This window comes from Electrona antarctica, assembly GCF_951216825.1.
Source record: "Electrona antarctica genome assembly, chromosome: 15".
NCBI classification, from domain to species: Eukaryota; Metazoa; Chordata; class Actinopteri; order Myctophiformes; family Myctophidae; genus Electrona; species Electrona antarctica.
This window is the reverse complement of record NC_136796.1, coordinates 37,681,040-37,703,383: the sequence shown is the minus strand read 5'-3', so window position 1 is coordinate 37,703,383 and position 22,344 is coordinate 37,681,040. Positions and strand designations below refer to the sequence as shown.

Genomic DNA, 22,344 nt, shown 5'->3' with positions numbered 1-22,344 from the left:
GCACTAAAGGGATGATGGCTTTGTGTCTATATATCTGGTACAAAAGTGATATGAGCACAGTTACAACAATATATCCCATAAACCTGTCCCTCTGACTAGACATGTGTCTCACCCACTAACCATCGAATAAACACAGTGACCAAAATGTCCTAATTATTATGAATATTATGAAAATATGGATTGTCACAAGACCACAAACCCACTGCAGAACAGACCACAGTTTTAACGTCAAATCGTTTAATGTCAAATCTAGATCATTTTGAAAGATATCAAAATAATTGGAAAGGCTAAATAAATATTTGCATGCATGCATGCTTGTACTTGTACTTGTCCAGATGTTTCGCATTTGTGTCTCATTTTAATTAGTAGTGCCAGGTACCTGAATTTATTTTAATAAATGAAACATTGTAACCAATATGTGTGGTGAAGTATGTTAAAGGGTTAGTTCAGACTTTTGGATTTTGGACTTTTGGTCATTAATATAGTGGTCGCAAAGGTATTACATTATTCCCTGAGTCCCGTGGTGGGAGTTCTAGTCTTGTTTTCATTAAGTAGTTCCGGTCATTTCGTGGGGGTCCAGACCACGAATGCAGCATTTACTGCATGGTGAAAGAAATGCCATGCCATGCCAGAAGGCAGAATTCAGGAGAATTGCTTTTTTCCGAAGTCTTTTTTCCGAAGTCTTAGAACGCAGAATTTTGCGTTGAACAAATTTGTTTAGAAATCCATGTCTATAACACCGCATCTCCACTAGCTAAGGAGTGCTGGGTTGCGCTATCCAAATAGCTATTCACGAGATGATCTCTGGCACAGATTCATTTAATACAATAAATCTAGTACACCTACTGGTTGACAAGCAACGTGATATCTCCCATTACCAACAGTGTTGATTTTGTCGACTAAAACTATGATGAAAGATGTTTGTCGACTACCGTTTTACACAGAGGAAAACTGAATAAAAACTAAGCCATGATGATTAAAACTATGACTAAATATATTGACAATTTAGTCGACAAATAAATACTAGACTAAAATCTCAGCGAGGGACTTGTGGAGAAGAGATCCAGTAGAAGTAAAAGACAAATAATTGTATGCATGGTTACATGCTGAAAATAGTAGATCTACTATTGTATTACGACGCCATCAAGGCCCACCAAAATACATTTTAGTCGACACAACACTAAAACATTCCAGCCAGGGCGCTAAAATGTGACTAAATTAATATTATTCAAAAGACTATGACTAAAACTAAATAAAAAACAACACTGCTTTAATACTAAGCAGGGGCATCTAATTGGCAGAGTGGCAGATTGGTATCCGATGTTTAGTGTAGTAGAGAGAAGTATGATTTTGACGGATTGATTGAGCTCACCGGGTTTCGGCCCACTACTTCTGGATTGCCAGCGATGACTATGAGGTGGATGAGGGTGAGGGCAGAGTTGAGGACGTAGGAACAGAACAGGTTCTTGTGTAGCGTGATCCTCTGGCAGCTCATGCTCCTTGTATGGGGAAACAAGATATACTAGTTGTAATGCATTCGCAGACTTACATACGTTGTTTATGTGCATTTATATCTGTTAAATTAATCATACACAACATGTAAATCCTGGATGGTCAGAGGAAGGCCAAGCAATTAATCAACGCAAATCTCCTTTTGGTTTTTGGTACCTCATTCCTATAATACCTGTTAACTTTCTTTCTTATAGTTTTTCTGCATCTCTCCGGTCTTTCATATACTGTCTGTCTGTCTGTCTGTCTGTCTGTCTGTCTGTCTGTCTGTCTGTCTGCCTGCCTGCCTGCCTGCCTGCCTGCCTGCCTGCCTGCCGACAGTCCCACAGTAAAATCGTCAGTATTGATTGGTTCATTTGGATCACTGTCTGAGTTAAATGACCATGGCATTTAAAGTTCAGTGTAAAGTTCAGTGTAAAGTTCGAGCTATGTGATTTCTAAACAACACATGTTGTTAGTCCCAGAATATTTGTGTTAAATAAAGATACAAAAAAGATTGGACAACCAAAATGTGTTTAAAAATGTTAATGCATTCAGGGATATGGATATGGAATTTGTTTTGTTTGTGTTGTTAAATGACATCATAACAAAACAATATCTGAGAAGCATTACCACATCACTGATATATTCAAATGACATTGCTAGAAGCAAAGCATGCTAATCTGATTTCAAAGGAAGGATCGGCATATACATAAATGACTGAAAAATTGCGGCTGCATTTTGCAATAAAAACTCATCTGCTCCATCAACATACATCATCTGACAAACGTCCTTTCCGATGTTGATGCAGTTAACAGGACGAAGACGAGAACACTGGAAAGATTTGTTTCTGGCTTCCGAAAGCATAATGAGGATGTCAGATGCGGCTGTTTGTGAAACGTAAAACCGAGACTAATTGGGGGCCTCTTCTGAACCCTGCTCTCTTAGTTAGTCAGGGAAGCTTATATAGATTCAACATTTGTTTTTAATTACAGTACACAAAACACAGCAAGATCAATATAAAACTCTACTTCTGTGCCTGGACATCGATGGCATCAGACACGGGGAGCGAAGTGGTTATGAAGGCTTGATAATATCGAAATTCTCTTTGGACTAGCTGTCAGATAACATGTAACAGCTGCTTCCTAATATAGTTTAGATCAGTTTTACGGTAGCACAGCCACCCAGCTAAAAATACTGTTAGGAGAAGCTTCAAGCTATAAAGATGCTATAAAACAAATAAAATGTGCAGTCCTAACTCCTGCAGACTCATAAATGTCTCCTTTACACAATAAAGAGTGACATCTTACAGTAGGTCACATTATGAATGAGAAAAACAACCCTGACCACAACATAACAATTCCACAAGCCTAGACTGAATGATCTATTTGACTATACATTTTAAATAGAATGTATGTGATATATGTAAAGACCCCCAGAATTATATGTAATTGTCCGCGGACCCCAATCTCAAAATATGTTGTTCCAGGGAACCCCAGAAGCAAAGATTTGTGTTAAAAGCGTTCACTGGGAAAGAATATAATTATATTCAAAGATTTGCAGACATTTTCACGATTTTTCAAAAATAGCAGATCTACAAGCTCGAGTGCGGCACCGAGTGCCGCGCTACAAGCTTGTAGAACTGCTATTTTTCAACATCTAATTAAAGTTTAAAATAATGGTTAAAAGTGGTTTAAAGCTAAAGCAACACAGAAGACTATTGATCCGTACATGCTGGTATTCCGTTTGTTTTGATAATTGCATGAACCATGCATAAACCATGATTCAGTGTCAATTCAGTGTCATAAATCATGCATAAACCATGATTCAGTGTCAACTCAAGACTGAGCCGTAACGCGCTTCTACAGTACCTTTTTACTATATGTAGTCACACTACATACAGTATACTGTATACTCACTGTATACCTTTATCTGTGAGGGGCTGTCACCCTAATAGCGAAAACAGTGCCGTACGTACGTATAGTGAACAGTAAGACTCTCTGGATGGGCGATATTTCTTAACAAACTCAGTTTTTCCACAGCAAACGCTGAAGTATTTTTATCTGGGAATCCTGACAGCGTTGAAGTCAAGTCATAAATAAAGGACCAGTGCAGCTGTACACCCTGCACATACCACTGTAAACTGCACATCTGGACCTTATAATGGTCAACATTAAGACGTTCTCCTTTTAAGAGATTGGGCCATAAATATGCTCTGTGGTCGTAAAAGCTGTGTTCTTGTATAAGTGGCGTCTTCGGTAACCTATTGAGATGTTCATTTGTCAATTATAAAAGCTTTCTGCTGATGCCTACTTTATAGTGAACGAAGGATATCAGGTGTACTTGGGTGTCGCTGGGTTTAAGAGATGGGGGCGCGGGGGCGCCTATGGGACCCCTGGGGCCCAGTAGCTTGTGTAATATGTAAGAAACGCATCACAGGTAGCCTACTGTAGATAGACATGAATTGTGCAGCACACACTGTGAACAAGTTCTAGACTGGTTTACAGCTGCCTCCAGCGATCAACACCCTCACTGCACGCGGTCCAACACACCATTTTTTTATACAATCGAAGAATTTTCACGGTGAACCTTGGGCCAAGAGAACAACTCTTCCAAGTACTGCTATTGCGCATGAAGTTTGAATTATTTTCTCCCTGGGGCACCATCACCATCTTCCAAATGTTGCTCCAAAAATAATGGTACAAGTGAAACCGCAAAGTCTTCTGTGCCGTTACAAAAAGATGATGATTTAAACCAAATCGCTTCCCGTTTTCCAGAGATGCACTAAACAAAGACAAAGCCGCAAGTAACTAACCATGAATAGCATCCTGCTTTCTTTTTTCTTCTCCTTTTTTTAACAAAGTATTTCTTAATTATACCAAAAAATTCATGGATATTAAAACAACCTCCTATATTACTTTTCTATATTCGGTTTAATATTTTGAACACCTATCACATTGAAATTCAGCGGCCACTTCATCATTAATTGTGCCCTTCTCCTTTGGGATTAAGCGACACTTTGGAATGGAAATCTGTAATGAGCCTCAGCTGCCGCACACATTCCAAAGAAGAACACATATCACCAAACTCATTTCTATGTATGTCTACGTTCTGTGAACCCCTAAATATCCATGAAATTAATCTGTCTCGCGAGTAGTTTCATGGGAAAAAAACACGCTGGCATGAAATGAAGGGGACACATCCAGATGAATAAAGTTAACTATAAATTAGAAGCCGTGAGACACATTGAAGGCCACCATTTCAAGCTACAGCTACACGTTACAGCATGCCAGATAAAACCGCTAAAAGAGACATCCATATTAAATAGTAGCGCTCCAGACACGATAAGAACCACTCCCAGTCCCAACCATATATAATATATAATACATAAAAAAGTATGGCTCTGAAAATGTAGTGAACTTAGTGAAAACCATGCCACACAGCTGTCAATCATCCATTCATAAGGCTTTTAGATGAATAATGACAGTGCTGCAAATCACATATAATTATGAGCAAATGCAAGTACTCCAACAATTAAAATACATTTATTTTTTTACTTTAGTCAGGTCATTATATTATATACATTATATAATATTGTCACTGTCAGGCAGAAACCTTGTTCATATTTCTTTTTTTCCCCTTTTTTTTATGAATGCCTTATACGTTGTAGTTCAAGTCACAAGAGTGACACATAACACTGGCAAAAGTAGTCCTTCTACAAGCTCACAATGTGTAGTGAGAGCTTGGAGATGCCCAGCTGTTTTCACTATTATTAAAAAATAGTTTTGGACTAATATAACTTCGCTGGATCCTTTGATTGATCCTTTGATTAGGTGGATGGGGCATCTGGTTAGGATGCCTCTCGGGCGTCTCCCTAGGGAGGTCCTCCAGGCACGTCCCACTGGGAGGAGACCCCGGGGCAGACCAAGGCGCAGTTGGAGGAATCACATCGACTCACTGGCCTTGGAACGCCTCGGGATCCCCCAGGAGGAAGTCACTATAATGTTGCTCTGGAGAGGGAAGTCTGGAGCTCTCTAGTGGAGCTGTTGCCCCCGCGACCCGACTACGGATAAACGGTTGAAGATGGATGGATGGATCCTTTGAAATACAGGCAATATGTTCCCCTTTCTGGAAAGTATCGCCCATACTAGGTTCCGACCAGACAGCGACGATATCAAAGCACATCATCATCATCATCATCAGTGCACGTACACAGTAATAGGCAGTGACAGAACATGACACCAATTACCTGAAGTAGAAGAAGATGGCCAGAGAGATTAGTAGGGAGGCTATGGACAGAGCATGACCCACTATGGCCATGTAGTACAGGATGTATACTGACTGCACACAAACACACAACCACAAACAAGAAGGGCTGGTTAGAATTAGACAGTGATCGGACTGTAAATGTATCACCTGGATAACAATTATAACCTGTTATAATCCTTAGTGTTAATTTAACTGTGAAATATCGGTAGCTCTAATGCAGCACCATTTCTGGGTTTTTACAGGGGGGCGGGGGCATTCGAACATGGGGCTAAATATGTATTTTTTTACACAATTTTATAGCGATTATTTTTTATTTTATTTACTATAGTCCTACTAGACCCCAGGAAATTACATCTGGCCACAAAAGATCACAGGATTTACTGAATGTGACACTAGTCAGATCTGACTAGTGTTGGTTTGACTTGATCTGTCCACTAATTCGTTTTGCATATTATCCTATATAATGCCTCATTTGCATATTACACATTTTAAATGTTGTAATACAATAAATCATTGTCTTCGTGTAAGTAATCAACTGGGGAAGTTTCATGGTGATAACAATCTAATATATATTTTGCACACTCAAATCATAATTAATGTTCCAATTTTGGAGCTGTGGCTCATGGACTAAAAGAAGCAAAAAGAACTGAACCGGTGGAAAAGGGGTCTATGTGGGAGAGCAGTGCATTATGGTCTAGTAGTATAGGAATTCAATGTGGTTCTTGCGGGAACAATATTTATAGGTGTCAAAACTAAAATGTGCTTATACTTCTTGCTTCTCACGAAACGTGAAGATGTGTGCCAAATTCCTGATGCATACCTCAGCTTTGAGTTTATAATGCACTTGTATCTCACATCTGTGTGAATGCATTACCCTCAGCTTCTCTTTAGTGTTAGCATTGCAGAGTGTGTAGTTGGACCAAGTTCTGTTTGTGTCTGGATGACGAAACCACTCCCCGTTCTCCCTGCAAGACTTAGTCGCCTTCTCTGAAATAACAAAGAAAAGTACGCGGTAATAGACACGTAGAAACAGCCATTTCCTTTTAATATGTACAGTATGATCCATAAACTTCGGCCCCATTTACGTCTGATGAATAATTCACCCCCGATGCCATGAATATTTTATAGCTCGGGTCACTTTAAATACAGTCAATGGAGGCGCGGAAGTGAATTTATCATGAGAGGTTAACAAGGCACCGGCAGACCTTTATAAGAGCGGAGACACTTTGGGCAGCGCGCCGTTCTCACCTGTGGAGTCAAAGTCGACAAAATAATTGGGGCAGCTCTGTAACGTGTATGTCCCTGCTGGAGTATCGCCCCAGCACAGCCAGCCATCCCAGTTCCGACTACAGTACAGCTCTGTAGGAACAATAAACACATAGGCGTTGATAAGAAACAACAAAAGCAGCCACAAAAGGGCCTGTTTTCTTTCCCTATACTACGGGGTCATTTGGAATAACATCAAAAAGGAAAAAACTAAAGACAACGAAGAGCGAGGCTGTCGGTTCTGGATAAGTTGAGACTTGTTTTTGTTTTATTATTAGTCCATAGAGTTAAAGGGTGCATATTACGAAAATGCTTTGGTTAAAGGTACTGTACATCTCCCTTCAGGGGTGAATCTGGTTATAATGAAAACATAAATCAAGAGAGAACCAAGGTGAGAGAAAGGTTTAGAGCTGACAGGTTTAGAGAACAGACTACGATCAATATCAGCGATACATTGGAGACATAATTCGTCTTGTACTTTGTCTACCTGTTTTGTTGTATGGTGGATCTCGGTTCATTTTCTCGTAGCATTTGTATTGTCCATCAAGGATTTTTTTCCTCTGTATTTCCTGTTCTTCTGGGATAGCACTGAACTTGGCCTCGACGGTGGGCTCTACCAAAGTGCCGTTCAAATGCAATGACGCAACCTTCGGGGGAAAGTTTGAGTGATGTCAACATTGTATAGACAGACACAACACACATTATTAACAGTACAAGGCATTGGGCACAATAATCATTTACAAGGAACATCCTGACATTTTATTTACTTTTATTTTATTTAAATTCAAGGTTTCCCTTTGACGAACAGGTGAAGTTATACTCTGGCTACAAGGCGTGCACAGACTTTGCTAAAGTGAAAAAAGGGCACCTTGTGCGGCAGATGGAATTAATAGTGCCTGCCTTAATAGTGTGTGAGATTTATAGATTTTGGGTCATAAATAATATATTAGACGCTTTACAAAACAAAAATAAGATTAACAAACTGTACAAAAACCTAACTTTCAAAAGGGCACTTTGCTGTCCAGAGGGCAAAGGGGCAGTACTCTAGCACAGTGGTACCCAAATGTTTTCATGTCAAGGACCCCCAAATTGACACTAATTAGCCCCACGGACCCCCCGTTTGAAGAGATATGCCAGTGACCCCCATAAGAGAAGATTTCTACGGCTCTGGCAGTGATTCTCAGCATGTCAAACTGGGGGTCCTTGAAATTAGTCTACGGACCCCCATTTAATGGCATTTCTATCTCTAGGACCCCCAATTTATATTGTAAAATCAATGTTGATTTAACTCTGAGAGTGTACAAATTATTCCAAACTATCATTTAGCTGGGGACCCCCTGAAACTCCCTCAAGGACCCCTTTGGGAACCACTGCTGTAGCCCCACCTAGTGTCTATCTGTGCACGCCCCTGGCTGCAACGACAACAGATCAGGGGATCAGGGAACAGTCTGCTTGTTATTTATTCCACTTCATTCATCACAGAGAATTCATCCATCTTTGGTTACCTTTAATTTATCCTTGGAGACGGGTAGACAGTTGGACCTGCTCTTATTAATGGGGGGACTTTGGACCCAATTGCCCCGTTCATCACAATATTTGGTCTCGTTTTCTGAAAAGACAAAACGTTAAAGGTATTTAAAGATGGTGTGCATGATTTTTGTACTTTTTCTGTTTTGTGCGTGTCTATGGAGTTAACATTACTCTAATAGACCCCCAGGTGTGCTTATAATATTCAAATATGTCTTCCCTGTGTATGTTTGGTTTCTTCCTGAAAGCTGAAAGCCTTTGATTCAAAAGGCCCAATCGAAATCACACCACTTGTGTGACATCATAACCCTAACCCCTCCCTCATTATTATACAACACACAGCTGTGGGCGAGGTTAAGTTCAGGACGGGTGGTGCTAAGGTGAGAACCAGGTATACTTAATGAACTGGTGGGTGTGGCCACATAAGAACATAATTTTAACACTTTCTGTACTAAAAAACAAGAAAAGAAAAGAAAAGAAAAGAAAAGAAAAGAAAAGAAAAGAAAAGAAAAGAAAAGGAAAGGAAAGGAAAGGAAAGGAAAGGAAAGGAAAGGAAAGACGTTTATTTTTAACGGTGGAATAAGATCACGGCAGTCCATCATTAAAGAATGTAATGTTGGGGTCATAGCCGATTCCTTTTATAAGGTGATGCGGGGGCTGAACATGAGTATACACTGACTATCTGCAGAAGGCTTCAGGGAGCGCTAGAATATTAATAACTTTATATGAATAGCCTCTGATATCAAAAGGCTGACACATGAACAAGGGTTATCTGGTGTCATAACAGAATAAACAGATGAAATACGAAATACATAAAATGTTATCATAACCATTGTTATGTTAAGCTATCATTTGAGGTTGATGTTGAGTAATGTTGAGGCTACATTCCCTTTTCTTATAGATTCCCAAGATAGGTCAGACAGATAGGTCATAGACTATAGAGCGTCGCAGTCCCGCCCCCTACCATGGCCCAGGAAATGATTCTCCGTTCATTTTACTCATAGACATTTCAGAAAGTATTTATTTAAAGACGTTTACGCCGCGGACAAAGCCAACTCGAGTCGTGACAAATCATGACAACAAACACAATTTTTTGGGCCGAACAAATAATTAGATAATAATTGTTTTTCTTCTTTGTAATTATTTGTTTGGTCCAAAATATTGTTTGTGTTGTCATGAGTTGTCACGACTCGAGTTGGCTTTGTCCGCGGCGTAACCGTCTTTAAATAAATACTTTTTGAAATGTCTATGGGAAAAATGCATTGGGATTCATTTCCTGGGCCATGGTAGGGGGCGGGACTGCAACGCTCTATTGGGAGATAGAAAACCGACAAGAAGACAAGACCTCACTCCAGATGAGGTTCCCAGTTCGATCCCGGGCTCCCCCAGAGTTAGTGTTGAAATGTCCTTGAGCAAGACTCTGAACCCCTATAATTGCTCCCAATGTGCAGGTTGGTGCCTTGTATGGTTTCCTCCGCCCCCGCCCCCGCCCCCGCCCAGTCCTCTTCAGATTCCTGACGTTACAGTGCAAGCGTTTAGCAAATAGTCCTGCAGACATGACATGACATATTGTTATGTTCAAAATGAAGAATCCCCTGTTTGGAAATCATGTCCTGCATGCGATGGTCAAAATGCTGCACGGGCTGACGCCTACACACACACACACGCACACACTAGATCTGGACACAGGGCTGTAAGCATGAGGCACAGATGTTCCTGTCAGTGATCAGCCCAGCGCCCCCGCTCACTGCGCTCAGCGTCTTGTCCTCCTCTGACAGCTCATCAGGTCTGCACATCCAAGGCCCGCAAAACCTTCAGCGCCGGTATCACATTTCCCACAAAATGGAACCATAGGGGAGTCTTCTTACTCAAAGCACGATCTGGGGGATTCCCCTTTATTAGCTCTCCGTGTAGCGTGCACCTTCTCTCTCTCGCTTTTATTCTCCCATCTATTTCCCCCCCATGCCTTTCTCTCTCTCCTGTCTCTCCCGTCTGTCTGCCTTTGTTGAGCTCTCTTCTATATTTATCTCTTCGTACCTTTCATCATTCCGTGTCTTAGTTTTTTTATTTCTTTGTTTTTTACAGTGGGGTGAAAAGGGCCTTCTCAGTGGCCGCCCCTCGCTATGGAGCTTTCAGTGGTGTAAAGTAACTAAGTACATTTACTTGTACTGTTGTGAGGTATTTGTCCTTTATTTGGGCAACACTTTTACTTCTACTCACCACTACTTACCACTACATCTCAGAGGCAAATATTGTACTTTTACTCCACTACGATTATTTGAAAACTTTAGTTACTAGTTACTTTGTACATTTATATTATTATTACAAAATATGCATTATATAGATTTTGGCCATTTGAAAATAGCAGATCTACAAGCTCAGTAGATCTGCTATTTTCAAATGAATTTTATATACATTTGAAAACTTGTGAAATGGGACGTTGTGCATAATGAGTACTTTCTACCTTTGTGCTATTTCGATACCAATACCAATACTTTTGTACTTTTACGCAAGTATATTTTGAATTCCAGACTTTTACTGGTAGTGGACTGAGTATTTCTACATCATGGTATTGAGACTTTTACTTAAGTAAAACAAAGTATTACTTTTTCCCACCACTGCTGCCTTTCTGCCTCCCACTCACTCTGTCACTCTTTCAATAATCCTATTATTGCATCTCCAGCTAATCAGAGCTGGCATGACCTGGATCTTCAAAAATGTGTAAAGCCTTGTGACAACTCATAATGTAATAACTGCACATGCAATAACACCAGTAAGACGCCCTGAGGGCGAGAAGCGACCTCGCCCTTTAGGGCACGCATCCGCCTATAGGTGACGGCAGGCGGCTGGGCGAGCGCTGGCGCTTTGGCATGATCAACATATGGAATGAATTCTGTACTGGCCATATATGGAGCGTGTCTTGAGTGTACAGGGTTTGATGAGGTCAGATCAACAAGAGTTGCTGGCCGGCTCCATATATGCAGATCTAGGTGATTGTCCAGTCTTGACCGGGAGCCAATTAAGTTTTGCGGAGGACTGGTGTAATATGTTCTCTGCTCTCATCTATTTTCGTGAGTCAAAAGCACAGAACGTGAGCATGCAGCCCCTGTACATGTGCATTAGGCATGAAACGATACACTCAACTCACGATACGATACGTATCACGATATGAGGTTCACAATACGATTTTTCACAATATTATATATATGTTATATATAACACAAAATTATTTTCCAGACAAATGACCGATTTTTTTTTTAAATGATTTATCTTCCCCCCCGAGCTTTTTTCACAATTTGTATTCAACTACATTGCAAAACTTTTCATGTAAAATGACTTAATTTCTGTGCAACAACTGTAAACATGCTTTCTTGTTTAGAACCTTGCTCGAGTTAACATGTAAAAAAAAGCTTTCTTTGATGGCATCTTTGATGGCATCTTAGGATAGATGTAGACCTATTTGACAGTGCAGAAACATAATTGCCTTCCTTGATGTATTAATGAGCATGAACGACCTTCACCTGGGCACAGTCACAGACACACACAGCTCCCCTCTGCAGGCTTCTTCTACTGAAAGTGACTGCATGGAGTCTCATTTCTCTCCAAATATGATTAAAGCTCACATTTCATATCACACACACCATAATTTACTAGCCCCCCTATAAAAAATAAAATAAAATAAAAAACATGTATTATTATTAAATCGATTAATATCGTCGGGATTCACGACGATAATCGTCTGGATTAATATCGATATATGATATATCGTTACAGGCCTAATGTGCATTAGAGTAGCGGGATGTTCTTACCAGCGGGATCCATGGCAGGGTAACCTGGGCAGCTCTGTGTTACGTATGTTCCAGCAGGCCACTCTCCCCAGCAAAACAGGCCATCCCACATAACGCCACAATACACACCTGGGAGGGAGTCAAGTTGTAATTGTAGTACCATCTCACTATAATGAATGCATTATTATAGAGTATACATTAGTGTTACTGAGTCCGCCACTCTCTTTCCTTGAATAGTAAACACGGCAGAATGTGTATAAATACATAATACCCACATGTTGATCTGTGGGCCTACATTTAGCAAGCATCTCAGAATCACTCCTATAGGAAGGAATCACGCTTGAAAGCGTATTAAAACAAAAAGGGGCAAGGACCAACACAAAGGGTAGATGTATATCCAAAATAGGGGTTGACTTGTGGAATAGCCTGGATAATGAACTAAAGCTATCCACATCACTTATCAAATTTAAAAAGCTATTTAAAAGTAGGGTATTAAATAGATATAAAACATTATCATAAGATCATTATTATTATTATTATCATAAGATCATTATTATTAACATTATTAAACATTAACATAAGATTATTATCATAAGTTCTAAAATGACTAAGTTCTAAAAAGAAATGCTTTATTTATTTTTTTCCTTTGTATTATGTTTATTTTCTTTGTATTAATTTTCTATTTTGTTTCTTTTCTTAAAGGCTAGGCAAAATAAGCTTTGGCTTCAGCCTAGACCTTTTCGTTGCTACCCCTTTGTAAAAAAAACTTAAATGCAAATGATGAAACTTAACATGTAAATGTAAAAGCACCGAAATAAACTATTCATTCAAAGTTTGACTATAGGACTTAAAATCTAGCTCAGAATAGGACATCAGATGCATTTATGAAGCTTCCTACAACCACTTTCAATAAGGAGTTATCTTTTGGTTTTACCACAATAATACCACAATAATAACTAATGATTTTTTTTTTTACCGCACTTAAAATAAAAGCTTTGATAATGCTTTCACTGAATGAGAAAGATACCTAATTCCGTTGCAATCGTGCACTTTATTTGCATTCTGCATGGTGATATTGTTACCAATCCTTGTAGCAATAGATTGACTACAAGGATGGCAACTTGTAGATTGTATTCAAACCTAGAAATGGATTGTGCTGAAATATCAAAACATAACATTTCTATCTCTATTTAAATCACCGGTATTATGTTTTAATAAGCGTAATTGTTTAGTGTTCCCATGGAAGATATGTCTCCTTTCTCAAAATGTTCACACATTCACTGGAAACTAAACCTTAATGGATTAGGACAGCTCTCAAGTGCTCCTTGTTTAGGAGTATTTTCCTAAGTTAATATAGTTGACAAAATGCCTTTTCTCCCATGCCGACAAGTGGGACCAGATTTGTCTCATTCAGAGAATTTCCTGGCACTTAGAGGACCAATCTGCTACACTGAGAGGCCTGACAAATACGAGCCCTGGACTTTGTTGTCATGCTGTGGAACACCTGGTGAGAGGATCAGCTCTGGCTACTGCGGCTTACAATTAAATTTAATTAGATTTAGCTAAAACAGTTCTCTTTTTTACAATTGCCCATTTGGATGTGTCCCGTTAACCGTTATACAATTTTGTCTGATTGAAAATATGTGACTCAGGCTGGGAAAAAGTGCCTCAATCCGCCAATGGCGAAATGGCAGAAAATGACAATATATAAGTTCAATTTCGTTTTTGTGTGTTTTTAGTTTTTTTTCCCAAGAAGGTTTTCATTCCAACAGAACAGCTGTTTTAGAGTGTTAAATGGTTACATTTATATGTCAATAAGTAGGCTTGTGGTTCGCTAACTTTTCTCAGTCTTTTGGGGGTGAAGAAGTGAAGGCTGCACAGGATTAGCAATTGGCCATCGAAATGCATTGTTCTCTAGTTTCACAGTCTGAGTACTGGCCATACAGCGTGCATCTGTTTTTTGTAAAAAACAGTATTCTTCAACATGGTTAGTGTGTAACACATCATCTCGCTTTGTTCACGGTTTGAAGGAGCAGAGGACAGCATTCTGGAAAGATTTATTTTTGATTTTATATACGGTGACAGTGACTCTGAGACAAATACGAAAATACAATTCTGAGCGCCAGTCTGAGTCTGTGTGTTGCAGTCAAGAATTGGCGTCTACATTTAAGCGATATTACACGAGAGGGTGTTCTTTAACATCATTAATGCACGCCTGCGATGCTGCAGGAACTCCGAAAGGCATCGCAGAAGGGCATTAATGATGATAAAGAACACCCTCAAGTGTAATATTGCAATTATACAACAGTTACCCTTAAAACTAAGATCATCGCTAAAAAACATTTTTTCATGACAAATGTAGTCACTACGACAACGAATGTCCCAGGAAACTAGCTAGCCTAACCACCGAGTCTGCTGCGCTCTGGGAGAACATCACGGCTGAATTCTTTGTTTTAATTAGGTGTTATTTTGTGCTGGTTTAAGCATGGCTAGAAAGCTGTTTCAACCAATCAGATTCCTTCCTTGAAACGACCTGTTGTATAATTCTCATTTCATGGAATTACTTATTTTTTTTAAGCATTGTTTTGCCATTTTCAACCTGGTATCCCAGGCCCATGTTTGCGGATTAAACTTTTATTTTCACAGGGACTAAAGTGGTTATAGGCTACATAAAATAACGTTCTATATAAAGTTTAGTATTATCATTATAATAATAGAGCACCGTAAAGTCTCTGCTGCTTAGAAGGCGCATGTTGTATTGTGAGTAGAAAAAAGAAGAGAGTGCTGTCCTTGTTCGCACCACTACAAGACACAGACGTCACAATGGCCACTCCAGTTGTACTTGCTCCAAGATAATTAAATTGGCTCTTCAGACCTAATGCGATTTGAGCCCTCACCCGTTCTGTTGCGCAGATGGTCTTTGCTGGACAGCTCAAGACATTTGTATTGACCTTGGCTCGCAGGCTGGCCCTGGCCCTCCATTATGCTCTGCCCAAGACTGAGCGCTGTATCTGGGGTGGTCTCTGTGGACACAACGACCGCCCAGCTCTGTAGAGACAACAGGCCACAGAAGACGGATGAGAAAAGGGAGAGGAGTCAGACAGAAAAATGTGCTTTCTACCGATATTTGGAGTATGTGTGGGGGTGGTTAGTGCATATGCGTGGCCAGGTGCCTCTGCTTTCATCTGTGTGTGTGTGTGTGTGTGTGTGTGTGTGTGTGTGTGTGTGTGTGTGTGTGTGTGTGTGTGTGTGTGTGTGTGTGTGTGTGTGTGTGTGTGTGTGTGTGTGTACATTATGTGTGTGTGTGTTATGCGTAAAATGATGAATTGCGGTAGTCCCCGTGACTGTCAACCTCCCACATTTGGCCTGCAGGCAGGGAGCGTGGTGTGCCTTCCATTTACACACATGACTTCACAGACCGCTTCTTTTCACCCGACAGAGAGTAGCTTCATGTGGAGAGAGCAAAACGCATGCTGAGGTTCATGTTATCTTCTCAGCAGCATGTGCTGCGACAGGGACACAATCCCCTGCTGGCTCCCCCACACGTTCAGGCTGCCAACTGAATTTGTTGGGCGGACCCAGCCAAGCCAGAAGTCACCGCTTCTGAGAGGCGAACCTGCACGGGCCTCTGGGGCAGCAGGGGCATATATACTGCAGAATCGAATTAGAAACTTTCAAATTTATAGGAGTGACTAACCACTGATGTCAAAATAAACGTATACTGCATGTGCTTAATCAGCTTCAGCAGTATAAATACTGTACAAAATGCGATAGGGATTTTGAAATTTACAACACAATTATGTGCATCTGAGAAGTGTAGGGAAGGGTAGTCATGCAGTTTCTCCACAGGAATCTTATCTGTGGTGGATGGTTTGCATTTGGAAGCACTTTAAAATGATGTCACAGGGTAAATGCCTCTCCTCTCAGTTGCTTTCTGAAAGCCGTCTTTTATGTGTTGTTTGGCCAGGAATTAAACCCCATAAAATGCCAGGCTCACTTTTACACTTCCCATGCAGTCATTTTACTTGAATCTAATCATTTTGGCCAGCTTATATGGTCAATGTTCTCTTCAGTCCCATCTTCTCAGGTCTCAGTGTTTTTCTGAGAGTGATGCTTACCTGGCCAAAGCAGGGACAAGGCCACAACAGCAACAAAACAAGTCACAGGCCGGGTCCTATTTAGACGATCTATGACACAAGGTGGTGCCTGGTCTAAACTGGGGCATGGCCGCAAATGCCTCAGGGCCGTGTCCAATAAATTGACTAATTAGACAGCAAATAATCAGGCCGTAAAATATGGTGCACACCCATGCAATTGTATGCATGGGTGTGTTTTGGGCCCAGATCATAGCGTATTTGATGGGTTCTCACAAACTCTTTTATACCACGACCCCATATTACGAGGGAATGTTTTTGGTGGCCCACCAACCCCCTGCGCTCCCTCCGCTGTTGACTAGCTGGCCTACACCATGATTGATGCATTGCTATTTCAATAATGAAGGAGAAGCTAACAGTTTTCTGCTGAGTGGAAACGGGAGATGGATCATATGTACCTTTATAGAGGGTATGCACATTCATAAAGTGAGTGACAAATCGAGTGGGAGCGAAATAATTCATAGAATGGACTAGTTTGCTCATAACAAGGTAAGAAAACAACCCAAACCTCCAGAGAAGTGGTCTTACCCTTTAACATATGAGAAACAGAGGACGATTTTCCTTTCCTTTTGCATTCTTGTCCGTGTCCTGGTATCAATATAACGATACCATAACAACATATCATTCAGTTCTATTTTATACATGTACATACAATAGAGCTGAATAATTAGCAGAATGTAGCAGAACTGTGGTTGGTGTCGCAGCGTGACATACAGTATGAGCTGGGTGTGGTTCACCGATTGGTCTACTTTTGTGGGGACAGTCAGAGATACATAGAGACATATAGACGGACAGATACAGACAAACCACTCGCTTTGAATGTTATCAGCCTATAATCAAGAATATGTACATGACCAGAAGCTTGGAATAGAGCCAATATGTGATAATCAGACATACTAGGAAACGCGGAAGTGAAACTACTGACACGTTAGGGAGCCCTTGCTTTTTGTGACCATGACCGTGACCATGACGGAGGCGCGCCGTCTCTGGTTGCCTTGAGCCACATGAGGCATCGCCGAGCGAGGCGCCGTGCCGAGTGCTGCGACGGCCGGCCACCAGAGCCGACTCAGCACCGTTCCAGTTGCGTATTAAATATTAGTCCCCGCCTACTTTCCATGCCCCTGACATGTCTGCACCGTCCTGCGTGCGCTCCAAGTGAACACGCTTCACGGGTGATAAGGTGTACAGTTGGAGGCCATCGATATTGTCCTTTTCTTTTTGCTGAGGTTTGCGTGATCTGCGCAAAAGGACAGTTAACCCATTTTGGGCGGGAACCCCTTTTGGTGTTTTAAACATTATGTTATAATTTAGCTATTGAAAAATAGCAGATCTACAAGCTCATAGCGCGCCACCGAGTGGCGCGCTACGAGCTTGTAGGTCTGCTATTTTTGAAAAATCGTGAAAATATTTATTTCAGAAAACTGGAGGATTTAGAAGGATTTTTTTAAATTTTGAGGTCAGGCCTAAAAGGGTCAAATGATAAGGGACAATATCGGTGGCACCCAACTGTAGTTAATGCAGTGATAACATATGAATCCGTTGGACAAACCCTGTTCTAGTTGAACGGCCCCTTCGGCGCTGTGCCATAGGATGGTGTGTTATCGTCAGTGACTTCTGCCCCCGAATGCTCGATGTCTCATGTAGCAGTTTAGCAGCCGTACATATGATGTCACTCCAACCATTGAAGCAAATGACGTCATACATACGACCACCAGGCCACCACGAATAGCAATAGATGATCAGTACTGACTGAGAGAGGCATGTGTGTGCTGTGTGCTGTGTGTGTGTGTGTGTGTGTGTGTGCGTGCGTGCGTGCGTGCGTGCGTGCGTGCGTGCGTGCGTGCGTGCGTGCGTGCGTGCGTGCGTGCGTGCGTGCGTGCGTGCGTGCGTTTTTGTGTGAGATAGAGAGAGAGAGAGAGAGAGTCCTCACTCTGCACCGCCCCCTCAATCCAAGGTCTTTCCTCACCTATCACAATCCATTTATTCATTTGCTTTGCTATGAACTGCCATGCAGTTTTGAAGCGCTAAAAAATAATAATGATATAGGAACATAAAACAGAACCGAAACAGATGCATCAGCCGTGAAAAATGTGTCAGGATCTCATGCCAACACCCCGTGTCAGACCTGATGCTGAGCAGCAACCCAAATAGCGAGCTTCTATTTCACACTGATACGGATGGATGGACCAACCACTTTATTTGGCCACAAGCACGACAAGAAATACCGCGCGCACGGTATGCTCGTCAGGCTGCTAAAAATGTAGACGTCGGGAATAAAAGACTTCACATCAATTACAGCATTCTGTAGTGGACTGGATGCATCATCCTGCCATATTGCCTTTTTTAAACGTTTCAATGCGCAATAATGCATAATATACAGTGCACGCACGCACGCACGCACGCATGCACGCACGCACGCACGCACGCACGCACGCACGCACACACTCTATCTCTATCTCTCTCGTAGTAATTACATTCTCAACACAGACAAAATTATCCAGGCACGTATGCACGCACACAATCAGACACATACTCAGACACGCACACTGAAACACGCCGTCATGGATTGAGGGTCTTTTTTGTTCCATCCGCACTTGTAATTAAGAAGTTGAACCAATTTATGATGAAATGTTAGTGAACTTTACCAAATTAATCTTTCACATTCATGCTGAGTACATAGAATCATTGGACCAAATCTGTTCCATTTTGAAGCTCATGCGATGACGAGAGAATTAAGTCATCTCCAAAAGGCTCGACTTTGATTAAAAAGAGGATCTTACCAGCGTGAACGGCAACAGCACCCAGGGAACGCTTGATAAATACATCTTCTCTCCAGGGAAAATCATCTATAGAGAGGGGGACAAAAAGGAAATAAGTGATGACATGACATTACTAATTACTTATGTAAAAATAAATAAACAAATCTGCTGTGAAATTGGTTGCATGAAAAACATTCACACAGAAATATCTGTCTCTGTGTTTCACACCAGGATTATACCCGTTGCCCTCGGGAGGGAACAATCATTAATCTGGAATGCAAATTCAACACAGGAGGAGATGCGGTATTGACATTTCAGAGCAATAAAGTTTCACTTTGTGTGTGTGTGACTGTGTGACTGTGTGCGTACGTGCGTGCGTGCGTGCGTGCGTGCGTGGCGTACGTGCGTGCGTGCGTGTGTATGTCTATGTGACAGTATGTCAGTGTGTGTAGAATGCACAGCACTGGTGGTATACAGGGAGTGTATCCATTATTATTATTCACAAAACAAGGGCACCAAAGAGGTATGACAAATTACAGGCAATCCAAGCAAACCACAAACAGGAAAAAGGAGTCCAACGAAGATAGTGGGCGGGCTCATTAATCACTTTGCTCTGAGCCTCACTTTCTGTGGAGCTGCATCGAAACACCGCGTCAATGGTGATGCTGAGTTTGTCAGAGATAACAGCTTGCTTCGCTGCTTCGGGCTTCATTGCTTTGTCCCTGTGTGAGTCCTGTCTCTAAGGCCCATTACTCTGACATGGAACAACTAGAAGTGGGCTACTGTTTGTATAGCATGGATAAGAGAGCCCCTACAGCAGTGGTTCTCAAAGTGGGACCCGGGGACCCCCAGGGGTACCTTGAGGGAGTTCCATGGGGTCCCCAGATAAATGATAGTTTGGAACCAAAATACCAAATGGAACCTTATGGTTCTGTAACTCTGAGAGTGTACAAAATGGAATGGCAGTCCCATTGTCAAATCTTCAAGTCTGTGAGGGATCTGGCAAAGCATTTTCATGCATCATTTCTGTATGTCTGCAGTCGATGCAAACTATGCCTAAGGGAATTACCCACAATTCATAGCTTTGAACGTTAAATATAGTATACCAGGATATCCTCCAAACATCAGTAAGAATGCAAATTAGTATGCAGCCCGATTAGAACGATAACAAATACTGTGCTTCTCACTGTTCTCAAAGAGAGATGGAATAGAGGAGATATATTTTCTTTAGTAAAAACGGACAAAAGGACAAGAGATAAGAAATGAGTAAAGTACAAATATATATATAGGCCTACAAAAATACAATTTAAAACAAATAATAATCAAACACTAAAAATGTATTTAATGAATAGAATAACCTAAATACAAGTGTAACGCCCGGGATTCCAACTCGGGCCTCCCGTGTGAAAGTCCAACAAAACCACTAGACCAAAGGGATAAAGTTCCCTTATCCCTCTGGACCAGGGGAGATATTAGACTTTTGAGGCCATCAGGCAGAGGCTCTGAGCCACTCTGCTACACAAGCACTGATTGTAATCGAGTTTTCAAAGTTACGGTAAGGGTCATGAATGACTCATCTTCAAAGTTTTGTCCCATTCCTTTAATACCATTTTGAGCCCTAGCAGCCTCTCCGGTCAGGGGATCTTAGTATAATCTGATCGACAGGACAAATTGGCTTAAGAAACGTGAAGAAATAAGTTTTTTCAGTTTTTTGATGTTTGTTTCTGAACAAATATCAAATATTGGTTCATTTGTTCAGAAACAAACATAAAAAAACAGTGCTTCTTTAAAGTCAATTCCTCCTGTCGATCAGATTATACTAAGATCCCCTGACCCTCTAACCTGACTCCGCCAGATGGGTTACTGACCCTCTTCCTCTCAAGCATTTACCACCAGGTGAGGTCAATTAAGTCTGTGAGGTTTCAGGGCTTTAGGGAGGACAATTGGAACTTGGCCAATTATTCTCAGACTTGAGACCACAACCAACTGCAGATCCCATAGCCCGCCCGCAAAAATGTTAATAGACATCTTAAAATTGGGCATATGCAATCATAAGTCAATATTGGGGTCAATGCACATGTGTGATTTCTGATCGATTGACCAAACCACTAAGGAACGAAATCCATGAGAACGGCCACATTATCATAACTGTATAAAAGTCATCTGCCATCTGCCGTTTGATCATTATGACACTGAATCAAATTGAGATTCTGTTTTATTTTACATCTAGATTCACTGTTCAGGTTCACACATGTTAAGCTGGGAATCTCCACTATATAAGACCATAACAACAGCTTAAAATAATCTTACTGTATATTAAAATTGGCTTAAAGGACCACTTCGCCACTTTTCAACCTACCTGGTCCTCTCCTCACTAATGTTGATGATAAAATGCCACAATTTTTTCCTCCTCGGTCTGTGTCTCATGTGAGGGCTGTGGGCACAGTTCAGAAACCCGTTACCCGTCCACCAGTGACATCATTGATGGTGGTATTCTTCTATGAACATTAGTGAGGACCAATTATATGACGATAGGTGGTCCTTTCAGGAAGGGTGGGCGGGCAGGCCGGCGGGCGGGCGGACCTCTGACGCCACTCCCATGTCACTACGATGTCACACCCATGTCACCATGACTCAGCCATAATAACCACGAGTTCCCAATGCAGCTACGCCCAAATATGGAGTGTGTAGTCTGAATGTGTCGTCACTCGTCACGGCATCAGGCGCGAACAAATCAGTCCTATGCAAAGGTCTTTCTTATCTGAGAAGTAATTATAATTGTTCAATTATCCATTTTGAATGGGTCGAATTCTTTGGACCTGCGCTAACCTCTACCACATACTACAAAGCTGTGTGCGTCACTGTTATTGTCGCGATAATATCATCCCAGATTCCCATATCCCTAATTATTCCCTTTGTGTGGTTACAGGAGACTCCACCTTGACAGCCATCGTCTCTAAAGTATTCTAAAGGCAATTAAAGTCCCACGTAAAGCTGTCACAGGCCTAGCAGCTAGCACTCACCATAGCAAATGACACTGATCATCCCCTCAACTGGAGATATACTGTATATATAACTTTGAGATGGAGGGAC

General features: G+C 41.3%; 1 protein-coding gene across 1 annotated transcript in view; it reads right to left on the bottom strand.

Annotated features, from left to right (window-relative positions):
* Nucleotides 1–22,344, bottom strand: part of calcr (calcitonin receptor) — an 84,567-nt gene that overhangs the window by 12,647 nt on the left and 49,576 nt on the right. The window contains exons 2-10 of the mRNA XM_079523124.1: nucleotides 19,273–19,338; nucleotides 15,236–15,386; nucleotides 12,360–12,467; nucleotides 8,529–8,632; nucleotides 7,511–7,670; nucleotides 7,006–7,116; nucleotides 6,632–6,744; nucleotides 5,738–5,829; nucleotides 1,373–1,499 (exon numbers count right to left, since the gene is read on the bottom strand). Of these exons, the coding sequence (XP_079379250.1) occupies nucleotides 1,373–1,499; nucleotides 5,738–5,829; nucleotides 6,632–6,744; nucleotides 7,006–7,116; nucleotides 7,511–7,670; nucleotides 8,529–8,632; nucleotides 12,360–12,467; nucleotides 15,236–15,386; nucleotides 19,273–19,338 (1,032 nt within the window). The remainder of the gene's footprint in view (nucleotides 1–1,372; nucleotides 1,500–5,737; nucleotides 5,830–6,631; nucleotides 6,745–7,005; nucleotides 7,117–7,510; nucleotides 7,671–8,528; nucleotides 8,633–12,359; nucleotides 12,468–15,235; nucleotides 15,387–19,272; nucleotides 19,339–22,344) is intronic.